The sequence below is a fragment of the Aspergillus ruber genome (genome assembly GCF_000600275.1).
Source record: "Aspergillus ruber CBS 135680 unplaced genomic scaffold scaffold00018, whole genome shotgun sequence".
Classification (NCBI taxonomy): domain Eukaryota; kingdom Fungi; phylum Ascomycota; class Eurotiomycetes; order Eurotiales; family Aspergillaceae; genus Aspergillus; species Aspergillus ruber.
Genome location: NW_024467314.1, coordinates 359,190 through 373,331, shown reverse-complemented (window position 1 = coordinate 373,331; position 14,142 = coordinate 359,190). Strand labels below are relative to the sequence as shown.

At 49.0% G+C, this 14,142-nt stretch overlaps 8 protein-coding genes across 8 annotated transcripts; 3 read left to right on the top strand and 5 right to left on the bottom strand.

Moving 5' to 3' along the window:
• Positions 1-1,223: 1,223 nt before the first annotated feature.
• On the top strand, positions 1,224-3,121 carry EURHEDRAFT_458581 (uncharacterized protein; the record flags this gene model as incomplete). The annotated part of the gene is made up of 4 exons (XM_040784517.1): positions 1,224-1,428; positions 1,494-1,759; positions 1,815-1,973; positions 2,030-3,121. The coding sequence occupies 4 exons, from the start codon at positions 1,224-1,226 to the stop codon at positions 3,119-3,121; spliced, it is 1,722 nt and encodes a 573-aa protein (XP_040637764.1).
• Positions 3,122-3,444: 323 nt separating this feature from the next.
• Positions 3,445-4,655, bottom strand: EURHEDRAFT_378707 (EBP2 family rRNA-processing protein; the record flags this gene model as incomplete). Its single annotated transcript, XM_040779097.1, has 3 exons — positions 3,445-3,737; positions 3,792-4,425; positions 4,491-4,655. The coding sequence occupies 3 exons, from the start codon at positions 4,653-4,655 to the stop codon at positions 3,445-3,447; spliced, it is 1,092 nt and encodes a 363-aa protein (XP_040637763.1).
• Positions 4,656-5,024: 369 nt separating this feature from the next.
• EURHEDRAFT_387413 (heat shock factor-binding 1 family protein) lies at positions 5,025-5,421 on the top strand (the record flags this gene model as incomplete). Its single annotated transcript, XM_040779710.1, has 3 exons — positions 5,025-5,099; positions 5,153-5,252; positions 5,315-5,421. 3 exons carry the CDS (start codon positions 5,025-5,027, stop codon positions 5,398-5,400), a joined length of 261 nt encoding a protein of 86 aa, XP_040637762.1. The 3' UTR covers positions 5,401-5,421.
• A 70-nt stretch (positions 5,422-5,491) lies between these two features.
• On the bottom strand, positions 5,492-7,034 carry EURHEDRAFT_413688 (protein disulfide isomerase family protein). Its single transcript, XM_040782226.1, has 2 exons — positions 6,378-7,034; positions 5,492-6,324 (listed from the first exon to the last, which is right to left on the bottom strand). Exons 1-2 carry the CDS (start codon positions 6,898-6,900, stop codon positions 5,741-5,743), a joined length of 1,107 nt encoding a protein of 368 aa, XP_040637761.1. The 5' UTR covers positions 6,901-7,034; the 3' UTR covers positions 5,492-5,740.
• A 291-nt stretch (positions 7,035-7,325) lies between these two features.
• On the bottom strand, positions 7,326-9,859 carry EURHEDRAFT_458856 (MKT1 family protein; the record flags this gene model as incomplete). Its single annotated transcript, XM_040784535.1, has 8 exons — positions 7,326-7,415; positions 7,465-7,657; positions 7,709-7,940; positions 7,998-8,244; positions 8,294-8,380; positions 8,429-9,268; positions 9,328-9,425; positions 9,490-9,859. Coding segments are annotated over 8 exons (2,157 nt in total), but the record flags the coding sequence as incomplete, so codon positions are not given.
• A 657-nt stretch (positions 9,860-10,516) lies between these two features.
• EURHEDRAFT_413684 (putative oxidoreductase, 2OG-Fe(II) oxygenase family) lies at positions 10,517-12,144 on the top strand. Its single transcript, XM_040782225.1, has 5 exons — positions 10,517-10,784; positions 10,832-10,891; positions 10,941-10,994; positions 11,044-11,060; positions 11,119-12,144. The coding sequence occupies exons 1-5, from the start codon at positions 10,626-10,628 to the stop codon at positions 11,900-11,902; spliced, it is 1,074 nt and encodes a 357-aa protein (XP_040637759.1). The 5' UTR covers positions 10,517-10,625; the 3' UTR covers positions 11,903-12,144.
• EURHEDRAFT_106838 (uncharacterized protein) lies at positions 11,942-12,387 on the bottom strand. The gene is made up of 2 exons (XM_040777678.1): positions 12,315-12,387; positions 11,942-12,266 (listed from the first exon to the last, which is right to left on the bottom strand). The coding sequence occupies exon 2, from the start codon at positions 12,221-12,223 to the stop codon at positions 11,981-11,983; it is 243 nt and encodes an 80-aa protein (XP_040637758.1). The 5' UTR covers positions 12,224-12,266; positions 12,315-12,387; the 3' UTR covers positions 11,942-11,980.
• Positions 12,152-13,546, bottom strand: EURHEDRAFT_481415 (phosducin family protein). Its single transcript, XM_040785504.1, has 3 exons — positions 12,597-13,546; positions 12,315-12,544; positions 12,152-12,266 (listed from the first exon to the last, which is right to left on the bottom strand). The coding sequence occupies exons 1-3, from the start codon at positions 13,143-13,145 to the stop codon at positions 12,251-12,253; spliced, it is 795 nt and encodes a 264-aa protein (XP_040637757.1). The 5' UTR covers positions 13,146-13,546; the 3' UTR covers positions 12,152-12,250.
• Positions 13,547-14,142: the final 596 nt, after the last annotated feature.

The following is a 14,142-nucleotide window of genomic DNA, read 5'->3' as shown; positions in this document are numbered from 1 at the left end:
TTTAAATACCTTTGAGGAAAGAATCTTCCTGCTTTCAGAAATATTAAATGCATTGAACAATACGGGTACATCCGTAAGCAATTTTGACGTACATCCTTGATAGGCAACAAGTATTCTGGTAGATAAGTAGGCACGCTTTCTTTCTTTCTCTCCCTCTTCCTCTTCTTCTTCTTCTTCTCTCTCTCTCTCTCTCTCCCTCTCCCTGCGTGCGTGCGTGTGTATGTGTGTGTGTGCAACATTTGTGACGGAATATTATCTGATTTGCATGCGCATATGAAGTAGCCCTATCTTCAACTACTTCTTACAGAAAAACATTCCCTACAAGCAGACTAACAATATACATTGGTTGCGGTGGCGCTTTGAGAAACCAAGCAAAGCTATCAAAGCATTTCCGAGTGGCCCACCTTCTAAAATTTGCAATATCCTCAGGTTCGATGAAGACACGGGCCGAGATGTCCAGCAAATGCTCAGGAAACGAGCCTATAAGTCCACTGTTAGATTCAAGGAACCAATCACAGTGGTGCTTCCAAAGGAGCCAGCCGCAGGATATCTTTCAAAAACTAGATCTCGCCACCCGAATGCGCACCAATACATCTCAGGGTCCCTTATGCTCATTTTCAAGAAGCCTTGATATTTGACTACAGCCAGGAGCTGGAATATTAATCAAATCCATGTGACCCTGCCTTTCCTCACGTTGCACCTTGAGGATATCTTGGCCCCGCGTCTACCTGAGACTAGAGAAATATGGGCCCTTGGATCCGGTTTTCTCGCCTTGAGAAATTTTTATAGGCTATTCTAGTCTATTTCATAATCCGATATACACGGCTGTTAGGGCATAAATGTTATGCCGAGTTGTGCATGTAACTAACTAGTTATTCATTCACCGCGTATGTAATCACTCAACAATCACGTGATATATGAAGGCCATACCTCCACCTGCGCTCACCACACTGTAACCGTTAGATATCTCCACAATGTGTCTTAAATAAACTCCATCAAAATCTTTATACTATGGCAGTGTGCTAGTGAATACTAGTACAATATCCATAGTCCATGACCTGGCCCCGAACAGCCAATCCCTCAAAGAATCGCCGCATTCCGATGACCCAAACTACTCTCTTTCTTTCGCTTTTCTAAACTCGCTTCTCAGCTTCCCCGGAATCAAATCCGCATATACCCCTCAATTGCATGGTTAGTCAAGGCACCATGCTACCACCAGAGACATGACATCGCGAGAAGATAGTGTCCTGGCCGCCAGAGACCCGTCTCTTGTTGACGAGAACGACTGGGAGGAATTCAGCCTGTCCGAGGTCCGGATCCTGGTCCCGGGAAAGTCACGATATGCGAATCTGCTTGCGGCCTCGCCTGAAAATCCTGTGCAGGTGACGGGGTGTTTGGATGAGGTTGAGGAGGAGCAGGAGTCTCTGGGTACGCTACGTTCTATTTCAATTAGAGAGGAGAGAGATCGTACTAACTCTCAATCTCTTGAATAGTCCTCGACGAAGAATACCAATCGAAGCGCATCGTCGTCGAAAACGTCACCCACTACGCCTATGGCCAACATAATGATGGGGAAGTCGGGATATGGGTTGCTGGTCGTGCGGGCTGGTTCTCCATTTCGCCTGCGAAGGGGTACCGGCCCCTGTTCAACGAGATAGTCGAGGCCATCGATTTGTTATATTTTCTTGCGGATCGGCATCAGAAAAAGCGCAATAAGCGGAAGGATTGGAATCCTAGCGTGGAATACTTGTGTGAGGAGGTGAGTACTTGATACTACAGCTGGGTTGGGCTGGACGGTGCTGACAGGTTTCTAGTATGTCAGTCATACACATGGGATCTGCGAGGATATGGACGATTCAGCAGAGGTGTTCTACAAATATCATGGTTTTTTGCTTTCTCGAATGATAAAGGGTGAGGAGGGTGTACAATGGACTAAGTCGAATATATTTGAGCATCTCTGCGAAAATTTTCCTGTGAGTCGCTCTGCCACCGCACATCACTTTCTGCGGAATACTAATCCCAATGACAGGAAACGTATGAAGAGATCAAGGCCGAAAACGAAGCGAAAGAGAACGAAAAAGAACAAACCCCAGAAGAACAAGTCGAGACGCACAGCACACCCGAGAAGAAAAACCCGCCCCCGGATCCGGCTACAGTTCCCCAAACACAAGCAGACACAATATATCAGATCATCATCGACCTGAAAGAAGCCGGGTACTTGGCAAAACGCGAACTGAACCTCGACCTCGTTATCTCGACCGTGGTAGACCGGTTTGAAATTGGCAGTCGCGAATACGCGGTGGATCTTGTCGCTGCCAGGGCGAAGAATGTGCTTAAATTGATGGACGAAGCGAAAACGGCCCACTTCGACTGGTCCCGCAAGGCCATCTACCGCGAGCTCAAATCAGCTACGAAGCGGAAGAGGAACCCAGAAGATATCACCTTAACACCCTTACGACCTCGCTCAAATGACAAGGATGAGTCATCGAATGAAGAAAGCGAAGAACAAGACGATCACCCCAGACACCGAAGACGCCGTGTCCGCAAGTCCGTACTCCGGCCGAAAATCAGCTCCGTTTCGGCCAAACAAATCGGAAAAAGAACTCGGAGCATCGCCGCCGTTGATGACGATGGATACTTATCAGATGAACATCCCCACTATGAGCAGGACAACTTCGAAACACCAAGTAAAATCCGCGGCCACGAGCTAGTCCGTGACCCGCTCTCCACAACCAGAGCAAAACGAACCCGCTCCGTCGTCTCAGATGCAGACATCCATTCAAAGACACCCTTACGAAAACTTGTCCTCAGCAGAAATACCCCCGCCCATGGCGCAGATCTAGAACGAGAACCCACCGCCGAACTAGACGACATATGGACCTGCCAATTCCGCGGCTGCGAAGCGGTCGTTGAACATAGCAGCTCGATTCGTGGACAAGAGCTGGTTGAAGACCACCGTGCCAGTCACGAGGTTGACACGCAGACGAAGTTGGATTTGGTCTTTGCGGAGAAACAGCTCAATGTCGGCATGCCTGTGGATAATCTTCTGAGTCGGATAAGGGAGATGGGGGTTGGGTTGTTAGGGGAGATGGAAAATGCAGCTAGTGCTAATGAGGCATAATGCGCCATTATATTGTTGTCTTGCAACTGTTTATTGAAACTAATATAAAAAGGCAAGGTGCATGAGGTACGGGGCGTTAGATCGATTACGGGAGGCATGACCTGATGAATTTTGCTTAGATGTCTTGGAGATACCAAACGCGAGAGAATTGAATAAATTCCACTTTTCTGATTTCTATGTAATATAGGGAATGCTCTATGATTATTTTGTACACGTACAAGCCAATCCCAATCAAAACGAAGCAGAGCAGCTTTTACTTTCCATACCCAGAACAACTAAAGAATACCAACAGCAAAAATTCAAACATAATTGTCGAGTACCAATCACGACCGTGCCTTGGCTCTCTTGCTCTTACCCGGTCTCTTAGGACCACCAGCCTTCATCTTCTTGTGCGAGAAGTTGCGCAAATCACCAGTAGACGCCGCATCACCACTCTTGGCATGCCTCTTCTTTCCTCCGAATCCGAACTTCTCATTCCTTTTCTGGCGCTTGGCGCCGGGCTTGTTGGGGTCAGTACGGGCACGCTTGCGACTACCGTCCTGACCGGCGTTGTCAATGGCGACGTCGAAGAGGTCGTTGGTGTCCTCAGTAGGGCCGGAGGAATCAGTCTTGCGCTCTGTGGTCGCATTAGTATTGCGCTTGTAACGATTCAGAAATAAAAGGAACTCACTCTTCTTGAGAGCAGTGATCTTCTCCAAAGTCTCCCTCTTCTCCTTCTGCCTCTGCTGCAACTTAGCAACCTGCACCTGCTTGCCGAACTTCTTCAGGTCGCGCTGCTTGCGCGCCTCCGCAGCAGCCTTCTTATTAGCCGCCTCATCATACAACTTCTTCTTAATCCTGCCCATATGCTCATCCGACTTGACCATCTCGGCAAAGTAGTCACCGGGACGAGTAAACGGAACGCCCTCCTTCTTGAGCAAGCTGCGCGCAGTCAAAGCGGCAGATTGGCAGACCTTGTAGAAGGCGAGTTCGCGGTTAATGTCGTCGTCGGGGTCGGGGACGTCGATGGGTTCTTTGGAAACGAGCGAGTTGTGCTCTGAGAAGGGGGTTTTGGGGGTGATGAAGGAGATGCGTTTGAGGGAGGTGGTGATTGCGGCGGAGTTGTTGATGGTCAGGCGTTGATGAGGGATCACGTCTTCGCGTTCGTCGTCGTCGAGGTCGGAGAGGGGGATGTCTTCCTCTTCGTCGGCTTCCTCTTCGTCCTCGTCTTCTTCCTCTTCGTCTTCTTGCTCACTATCCTCCTCGTCATCAAATGCGTCTTCATTGTCATCTGTCTTGGGTTCCGGCTCCTTGGACTTGGAAGTCTTCAAGACATTGTCAACCATCGCGCATCAACCCAGTAAAACTTTTCAAAATAACTTGCGCATACCTTCTCCTCATCCTCTCCCATCTTCACATCCTTGTCCTCAACATTACCCTTCTTCTCCTTCTTCTTCTTCTCCGCAGCCTTAACTAGCTTCTTCTGCTTCTCAGCATCATAATCCCTCCCCTTGTGGTCATCAAGAGCCTGAAGGAGCTTGCTTCTCTTAGGCATTGCGCTTTAGCTTATTCTTATCCGGATACTTTTAACAGAAAAAAAGGAAGAAAAAGATGTAGTAAATTGTGTTGAAAACAAGACCGCCGACAGACAGACCTTCAGCAGACGGGAATTTTTTTGGGATGGCGCTAAGACCGTATTTGGCTTAGTGGGAACTATAAGGCGGTGCTAGGACGGATGTGGTTAGCGGGTGTTCGATATCCGGGAGATTAGTTGATCCGGGATCTTATCGGCTTTATTTACGGGGTATGGCACTCCTGGTTGGATTCGAATACATAGGGATCCGAATTTGGGTACTTTGTCATTCGGCTTTTAGTCCGGTATTCTAGCTTGGTGGACGCAATTGCAAATAGGAGTATCAGCACCATGACCGAAGATGCTAAGCCAACTGAAGCCGTCGCCCCTCCTACCAGCACGGGCGAACCGCTCCAGTCGCAGCAGGTTGGTTACACAACATACGAGACTCGATAAATAGCTGACGGCTCTGTTTCTAGAACACCGACGCCCAAGGCAATTTCAATGCAGCAGTCGACGAACTTCTAGACCAACTACAGCACAAGTTCGATAATGTGTCAAGGGATATGTTTGGGAAGTGTGAGTTCCCCCTTTTGCCTACTTGGTGATGGATCGCAAACTAATTCACATACTGCTGGCAGTGGACGACATGGCGCACCGACTGGATGATCTCGAAGCTTCGTTAACGACTATTACGGACAATGCGACGCCTACGCCGGCGAAGTGATCGGTTTCTGTCGAGATTATCTGCTGCGTTGCGAAGCGATTTATACCCTTCTTTTCCATATTTGTAGATTATGGTGGATTTTGCGGTGTTTAAAAGGGGAGATAAGAGGCGGTTGCATCTTTGCTACTTCCGGCGTGGCCATTTCAAACATATAGTGAAGATACCCTACGATGTTATAGATCGGGATACATAGAGGACAAGCTCAAAAGCATCATATCCATAGTCATATTTCATATCATGAGCATACACCAATTCAGCTTTTTTTTTTTTACTTCTTCCAACATAATCAATATATCACAAGAGAAGCAAGAACAAGTAGAATCCAGAGCTGAAAGAACATCTACAGCTCATCCTTCTCATCCCGCTTACCACCACCCAAGAACTGGCGCAGAATGTTGCTCCGCGAAACAAGCTCATCAACCTTCTCAGGCGCAGAACCACCCTTCTGAATAATCTTGCTCAACCGAGCAAACTCCTTTTCAGCATATTCTTGGTTCTGGCTAAGCTTCTCCGCAACCTTAACATAGTACTCTGCGTACTTGCTCTGGATGCCCTTCACGCTCTTCTTAATCTCGCCAACAAGGTCCTGAAAGTTGCGTGAGGCAACATACTTGCCGACAAACGCGTCAACCTTGGAGATAGTACCGGCCTTCTCGTCAAGACCACCGCCGACGGTGCGGTGAGTGCCGGCCTTTTCGTTCAGGAAATCAACGAGGGCTTGCTCGGAGCGACCGCCCTGATAGGCCTCGGGCTCCTTGGAGCCCTTGGGGAAGAACTTGATAGTGGGGTAGCCGGAGATACCCTGTTCTCTGGCGAGGGACTTGGCGTTTTCGGCTTCGGCGTCGACCTTGGCGACGACGACGTTGGGCTCAAGGATGAAGTCGTTGGCGAGGGTTTCCCAGGTTGGGGCGAGGCTCTTGCAGTCTGCAACGATTAGCACATCGGTCAAAAACAAAACAACACAATTGTAAACTTACGTCCACACCACGGCGCGGTAAATGCAACAAGCACATCCTTCTCACCACCAATAACCTCCTTAAACGAGGTATCAGTCAACATCACAACCTGCGAGGGCTCCTTCTTCGGCCCCCGCGGCTTCACCCCAGTCTTATCCGTAATCCAAGCACCCAAACTCTCCAAATCCCGGCCACCCTTATAATCCTCGGGCTTGTCACTCTTGCCATCAAACCATTTCAGCGTAGGGAATCCCTGGATACCGAACCGACGGCCCAATTCACGGTGCTCGTCCGCATCGACCTTGCCTACGGTGACTTTGTCGGAGGCGAAAGCATAAGACTGGCCGAGTTCTTCGTAGACGGGGGCGAGGTTCTTGCAGTGGCCGCACCAGGGGGCGAAGAATTCGACGAGTGCGGGTTTGCCGGATTGCAGGACGATACTGTCGAAGTTTTTGGTGTCGAGGTCGACGACGGCGGGATTGGCGAAGGCCAGGCCCACGAGGAAGGTGAGGCAGCTCACCAGGAGCGTGCTTAGGCGAGTCATTGTGATTTTTTAGGATTGATATAATCAATCCAAAATATATAACAAGAAATTTAGACCACCACCTATCTAAGAGTAACCAACGGTGGCGTGATGAGTATGATGATGGAAGAGTTGAGGTGTCGAGTCCATGTATGAAGCCCCAAAATGATCGACGGATTTATCAGCGTCGCGGGAAGAGGCCACTTGGTCCATAGCGGGCATGACATCCACGGTTTACGATGCACTAAAGCAGCGCTTCTATGTACGGACTACTACGGAATACATACATATTATTTGTAGGCAAAGCATTGTAGGTATCTCGTCTAAATTCTGGTCGTTCCTACATACAATTACATGTAGCCAAATGTATACCCCGTCTGTATACATCTGTCAACAAGGCGACGTCTGTATCGCGGCGACCTCGTAAGCATTGTCTGTAGTAACTATCACCGTCTTCCAGCCAACCACGCATTGGTGTTGTCCCATGTCTTTGCATCCTTGGCCTCCTTACCAGCACTCTGGGTTGCCTTGTAAACCTATTCACCAGTCAGCATTGAACACTGAGAAAAATGGGAAAGTACTCACCGCATCCCACAATTTGAACGCCAGGTCTAAGTTCCCACTAAAGCTGTCGCTGTGCTGGAACCAGGCCTTGCCCTTCGCCTTCGTCTCTGCCCGAGCCTCTGGCGAGGTTGGGTTAGTCTGAGCTGGCAGATCGTCCAAGTATGTCCGAGCAGCGATTCCGAGACCGCAGTCATTGTCGTTGATAAAGGGGAGCCTATACACATATCAGAATTGTTTCTTCTCTCTTTCTCTGGGGTATACCTACTTGAGAGTCATTTCCGACCAGTCCTCACGGTCACGGTCCGCATCACCGCTGAGGAACAGTTCGGCCAGAATTGCCTCAATCAGGATACGGAGCGTGGAGCGGACTTGGGAAACTAAAGAACGGTAGCAGAGAAGTTGCCTGCTTAAAGGTCCAGAGTATCCAATGGGCTTATGTTGTAGTTTGCCGACACACGCAACACGGGAAACAAGGAGGTTAAATGTCTTGTCGTCATCTGAAAGAATTCAAATCAGCTCTGCTCACTGTAGCAATTGTTCTCAAAGTATCTTACCTGACCCTCTCATAGGACCACCAGAGAGATGCGAAAACCACTGCTTTGTATTCAGGAGACCAAGACGGGCCATCTCAATAGCAAGGAAAGTAGACTCTTCAAGGTTGTCCGCCGGGTCTAAGGCTGAGAGTGCTTGTTCGAGACCCTCACCCCAGGGAGTGAGTTCATGTTTCTCGTTAATATAACCCCGAAGCTGTAGGAATCGCCAGTAAACATTCGAAAGAACCTCGTCTTGCGAAGATAATGCCTTGGAAAATTAGCATTTAGATCATGGCGATATGCAATGTTATACATACCGGCGAATCTTTTCCTGCAAAGGATTTGGGTACAAATTCTTTATCCTTCAAGCTTTGGACAGCGAATCTAAATGGCCCAGCAGACTCCTAGATATTGTCAGTCGTATATCATAGAGAAAAATTAAGGAGACGAACCGGCAATTCCTTGAGCTTCTCTGGAAGCTGCTCGTTGTTAATTTTCCACGATCTGATGGTGTCCTTAACGGAGAGGTTCTTCAGATTAATCGAGCGGTCCGAGTTTTCGTCGAACCAAGTGCGCACATTAATAACCTTAGTCTGGTAGAAACGGTGCAGAGTGTTTGCCACCAAAGAGATTGCCTGAGCCCTGATGGGCGTAAGAGTGTCACCTACGACCTGGCGATAAATTGGAGTGTCCTCCACGCCCAGAGGCAAGGAGACCAAAACTTCACTGGAGGTCAAGGTGTTCGGGATATCAGCCCCCAGAATCCCCTTGGAGAGGTAAAAGTACAGCTCCTCAGGAAGTCGCTGCCCGATTATTTCATGCATATCATTAGAGGTATTGTCCGGATTCATTGGTGCAACCTTCCCATCCACATCGATAAACACATGGTGCTTCACCGTCATGTAAGCCCGTTTGTAAAGGTCCGTGTACTGAACATCTTGCACGCGGCGGTCTTCTTCAAATTGGGCGCAGAGAGCGAGGGCGCTCCTCCCGGCAACGTTGAACATGGGCAAAGCATCGCGGACGGTGGGCCCCTTGGCCGGAAAAGGTTGGGTCTCAAACACGGGGAACGTTGGCAGGAAAGATGAGCCCAGAAGAAGACAGAAGTCCAAGAACTGGTCATTTGTTAACTTGCCCAACTCCTCCTGGCAAGTTTGTTTTGTGATCCAGAAAAACTGCGCCGGCTCGGAGTCAATCCGTGTAATCAGCTTGTCGACATCGAACAGGAGGATTTCGGAAGGTCCAAAGACTGCATCGACGAGGGGGTTCGGGCCGCTGGTGAGGTAGGCAAGCTGTTGGACAGGCTATTAGCACTTGCAATCGCCATCGCCACGTAGGTCATTGTACTCACCTGAGCCGCAGCACTATACGGAGCAACAATAAAGTCCACTCCATTCTGAAGGAGAATCCGTTGCAAGAACTTGTAGAAGTTCACCGGGGGGGGTGTACCTAACAACCAAGTCAGCCGTGGAAAGGCCTCGACTATTATCCTGGGCAAGAGAGGAAGTTATACCAGCAGAGCTAAATGCATCCACAACCTGATCCGCCTGCTGCTGATCATAGAGATCCCAGGCCTGCTCAAAAGCCCGTACCGACTCAGGTCGCACGTGGGGTCGCCGGTCCTTCTTGCCAAACTCGAGGCCATTGAAAACAAAAACACAAGCCAGACCCAAATTCTTGAAGACCTGTAGCTCCCGCTCGATGTTGTTCTTTAGCGCGAATGGGAAACCGCCCAGTGCGATCAGGAGAGGTTCGCGGGTGGACTGGTGGAGGAGGTGTTGGGTGATGTAGTGCGACGCATCGATACCGACCACGGCCCCTTTGAGGGCAGAGAGGGGAAGAGACTGCAGGCGGGTAGAGGCCCATTCATCCAAGGCACGGACTGTTCAGAATAGCGATAACTTGGTCAGTATCGGATGAAAGAGTGAGCTCAGTAGTGTACAGGTGGGAGACTTACTCGCCATGGTTGCAGCAGTGTCGAGCTAAGCAGACGCCAGCCCCGAAAAAGAATGAAGGAGAGGAAAGAGATATAAGATAGGATCCTTCTAAGGAAGCAAGAGAATAAGAGAAGAGACACACAACCCCGACAGTTTCGTAGATTTAGCTTGGACTTGTCGCGACAGTTGGTTGGAGTTGGGCGGAGCGCGGAGTCGGTGATTCCGATGGGCTGTTGTTTATGCTCAGTTTGCCAGTTACCAAAATGAGGACAGAATAATTGTAAATACGTTGGATGCTGCAGCAGTTATTTTGACATTGCTGACAGCTTAAAGCTACGAGGCAAACAAGCGTTGGAATCGAATACACCACGGCGTTAGGTATTTGATACCAATCAATGACTCGAAAAATATACATATATCGAATCTACCTTAGTTATGCGATCTACCTGGTTACTATTCATGCTCATACATCCACAAAACAGAACCAATGCATCATGATGTTGTAGAAGCACAAAACGTATCCCAGCCAAGCTGCTTTGTCTAATAAAAAAATCGTTCGACTCTAATTGACTCTGATAGGAAGATAAGAACCTCCCCGCATGCCTTGCTTCTATCCATCACATGATTGTAGTACAATTCCATTTATCTCCCGGTTCTCGTTCAAGCTTCTACAAGTGCTCCTAGCTCTTCACTAGCTTCAAAAGAAGAGAGAATGGCCGCAATCAACCTCCCCATCATCGACATCTCGAATCCCCATGACCCCTCTGTGGGAAAAGCCATGCTCGACGCAGCAGCCAAATACGGCTTTTTGTATGTGGCTAGCCAGAGCACTGACTTTAGTCCCGAGGACGTAGAAACGGCATTTGGATTGGTATTTACTGTACCTAGTGGAGAGATTCAGTTGCTAACGTCTCGCAGTCGAAGGATTTCTTTGCATCGCCCGTTGAAGAGAAAGCTACCTGTCGGATTACGCCTAATGTTCGTCCTAGCTACCTAGTACAGTGATGCGGTATCTGACATACTTCAGAATCGAGGATGGTCTGGTATGCATGTTGAGACGCTCGACCCAGAGCATCAACGGGTATGACCACATCAACATCCAAGATAGAACGCATGCTAACACCATCCAGATTGGGGACTTCAAAGAGTACATACCTCCACCTCACACCCTACATTCTACTACCACAGAAACTAAACAAACATAGAGGCATGAACTTCGGCGAATTCATTGCTGGCAAAGCTCCCCAACCCCTCCCCCCCTCGCTATCCCCCCACGAACCAACCCTCGACCGCTTCACCACCCTCTGCCGCAAAACCTGCAATCGAATCTTAACCCTCCTAGCTCTGGGCCTCCAAGTAGACCCGACCTTCTTCACAACCCGCCACGACCCCATCCATGGCCCCTCAGGATGCACTCTGCGCTTCCTACACTACCCCTCCATCACATCCCCGGAAACAGCATTCTACAAACATGACGAAGATGTGCGTGCAGGCGCACATTCAGATTACGGGAGTATAACGCTGCTCTTCCAGCAGCCGGGACAGCCGGGGTTGGAGATACTCACGCCGGAGGAGGAATGGGCAGGTGTTCCTGTTGATCCGGGCCAGTCATCAAACGGGCAAGGTCAGGGACAGGAAGGGGAATATGCATTTCCGCCTATTCTGGTAAATATTGGAGATTTACTTAGTTACTGGACGGATGGGTTGCTAAAGTCGACTGTTCATCGGGTTGTCTTTCCGTTGTCGGAGCAGAGGGCTGAAAACGAGCAGGATCGGTATAGTATTGTTTATTTCTGTCATCCGGTTAACACTACGGAACTTGTCCCCGTGCCGAGTAAAATCGTCGATGCTCATCGTGAGGGGCGGAAGGAGAGCGAGGATGATAAGGTTGGGTTTGGGGGTGGTGCGGGATACCTGGTCCCTGGGAAACGGGCATTGACGGCGAGTGAGCATTTACAGGCGCGGTTAGCCGCGACATATACTTATTAGAATTAATAAGGTGGCTTGAGCCATTTAACGGGATGGAATATCAAATGATGTTCATAGTACTTGTATATCCAATCACATCTATCTACACCGTGAATCCCTGTCATAACCAAGTCTTTGAAGATCTGAAACAAAACGCAGCTGAAACAAGGAAACATACCAACGCCTTCGAGAATCATACATGTCAGATGGCAAGAGTAAACGAAATGAAACCATGAGAGCCCGAAAAGATAGTGAAGTAAAACACGAAAGAAAAAAAAAAAAAAAAAAAAACATGAAACCTGTACGCCTGCTGTGCTCCGTTTTGCTAGCGATGGCTCTCATCAAGCATAAAAATAAAGAGTATTATTACTATAATACCCGATATCTACAACAGTCAGTATAGGTCAATCGTGTATAAGGTAAGGGGACATACTGTTTGAGTAACTCCTCGAGGCTGTCAGCACTGCAGGCACGGCCTTTGGGGATTTGTCTGAATATCTCCACAATGGTAGCAAAGACATCACCACCCCGGTAGGCCAGCAAAGCCGGAGCCTGGATGTGGTCCATCTCAGCGATTTCCTGATGAAGTTTGACAAAGTGTGTAGTGACATTCCGGCGGGCAATGGTGTTGAGACAATCCTCAACGATACCACTAGCACTGGACTGCGAATAGTTAGTAACTGATATGACTGTAGACATATAGCATGAAACATACCTCGGGATCATAAACACAAACCACAACAATCGTATCAGCCGTGACCTGCTCAATAGCATCGAGATACCCCGCCGCATCAACCGTATCCACACTCCCGAACCTCTTCCTCCTCGGACTCAACCGTCTCATATTCCGACCCCGCAATTGATGCATCCTCGACTCCCGCCACCTGCGCATGAAGCCCTCCTCATCGTCATCCTTGGCCCCATCCCGTGGCGGGGAGTGGTTCAAGGGCGTTGTGTCATCCGAGACGAGCCCACCCAGTGTCCGGCGGTGGGATTGTTTCCTGGCGCGCTCAAAGGCCTGGGCGTCGGCGATGACGCCCTTGGGACCTGTGTTGGCGTCGAAAACGGTGTTGGGGACGTGGTAGGTTGCTGTTCGCGAACGCATGTCGTCGTCGTCGTCGTCTTCGGAGGGGGGATTTGTTGGGGGGTCTTCTTCGGTGTCGGAGGGGCTCGAGGCACGGTCACGATCTTCGGGGTGAGAGGAGTATTTCACCTTGCTGTTGTGGAGGAGTTGGTTGAATTCGTCTTGGGCAGCAGAGGACATGATGAAAGGAAGAAGAGCGAAAGACGGGGAAAAAGGAATCTTTTATAAAAAACCAGGCAGCCGATTTAGCGGTCAGATAATTTTTTTTGCTTAATTCTTTTCTTTATGCACAGCCCTACTAGAAAATCAACGGGCGAAGGAATTGATGAAAGAAGTGGTGTACTGTCCAACTTGTCCGTTACGGGTTTCAGACCAAAAGTGGCTCCTCCCTTTCTGCCCCTGAAATTAACGAAACGGGGAAAGCCTGAGATAAACACTCCGCCGATCTTGCTTTGGCGAGTCGTGTCAACGTTTTTCGGCACTTCTGACTGCGACAGCAAAACAACATGGTACTTCTAGCAATAACAATCGGCGGCTACTGAAACAAAGCACAGCAGACACGGAAGCGAGATGAAAACCGTTGAGCCCCTGATACTTATTCTGTACGTACTTTGCAGCAGCGGAGATCATCGGAAGTGTTTATCTCCAAAGTGTCGGCTCCAGTTACTCCGTACTCCGCCACGCGGAATCGAAGAACAACAGAATGTTCCATGGGCTTTGCTTTTTTGAATACGGAGTGCAGGGAAGGTATGATTTGTAGAACCTCACGTGTAGACTGTACTAGTAAGGATTAGAGAAATGGTGTAGATTAATTGCCTTGTCTATCCTATCCACTGCGGTACGGAGACTAAGGCGAATCAACTAGCAACTAGCGGAACATTCGCCGAGAAAAACAAGCATAGGGCAGTCAACAGGTCATGAACCATCTTTCTAGAAACATTCGACTCAGTGCACACAGGCGACACCTGCAAAAACTCAATCTAATGCCAACGCAATCGTCAAGCTTCCAGACAGAATTGAAACAAACCATGGCCATAGCACATCCATTGTTGCCAGAGTACTTGGAAACGGCAAAACCACGGATATGGAGTATAAATAAAGTCATAGTCGTTAGGACTCGAGTCATTCAAGCTTGACGGAATTCCATATCAATTCCGTGGCCAGATAGGAGAATCGA

What these genes read in the sequence shown, in the direction of transcription:
- EURHEDRAFT_413688 (XM_040782226.1), bottom strand. Translation starts at nt 6,900, where the DNA reads ATGACTCGCCTAAGCACGCTCCTGGTGAGCTGCCTCACCTTCCTCGTG. An exon ending in TACCGCGCCGTGGTGTGGAC is followed by an intron (nt 6,325 to 6,377) that starts GTAAGTTTACAA and finishes TAATCGTTGCAG; the next exon opens with ACTGCAAGAGCCTCGCCCCA.
- EURHEDRAFT_413684 (XM_040782225.1), top strand. Translation starts at nt 10,626, where the DNA reads ATGGCCGCAATCAACCTCCCCATCATCGACATCTCGAATCCCCATGAC. An exon ending in TAGAAACGGCATTTGGATTG is followed by an intron (nt 10,785 to 10,831) that starts GTATTTACTGTA and finishes AACGTCTCGCAG; the next exon opens with TCGAAGGATTTCTTTGCATC. An exon ending in CCTGTCGGATTACGCCTAAT is followed by an intron (nt 10,892 to 10,940) that starts GTTCGTCCTAGC and finishes GACATACTTCAG; the next exon opens with AATCGAGGATGGTCTGGTAT.
- EURHEDRAFT_106838 (XM_040777678.1), bottom strand. Translation starts at nt 12,223, where the DNA reads ATGAGAGCCATCGCTAGCAAAACGGAGCACAGCAGGCGTACAGGTTTC.
- EURHEDRAFT_481415 (XM_040785504.1), bottom strand. Translation starts at nt 13,145, where the DNA reads ATGTCCTCTGCTGCCCAAGACGAATTCAACCAACTCCTCCACAACAGC. An exon ending in TTTGTGTTTATGATCCCGAG is followed by an intron (nt 12,545 to 12,596) that starts GTATGTTTCATG and finishes AACTATTCGCAG; the next exon opens with TCCAGTGCTAGTGGTATCGT.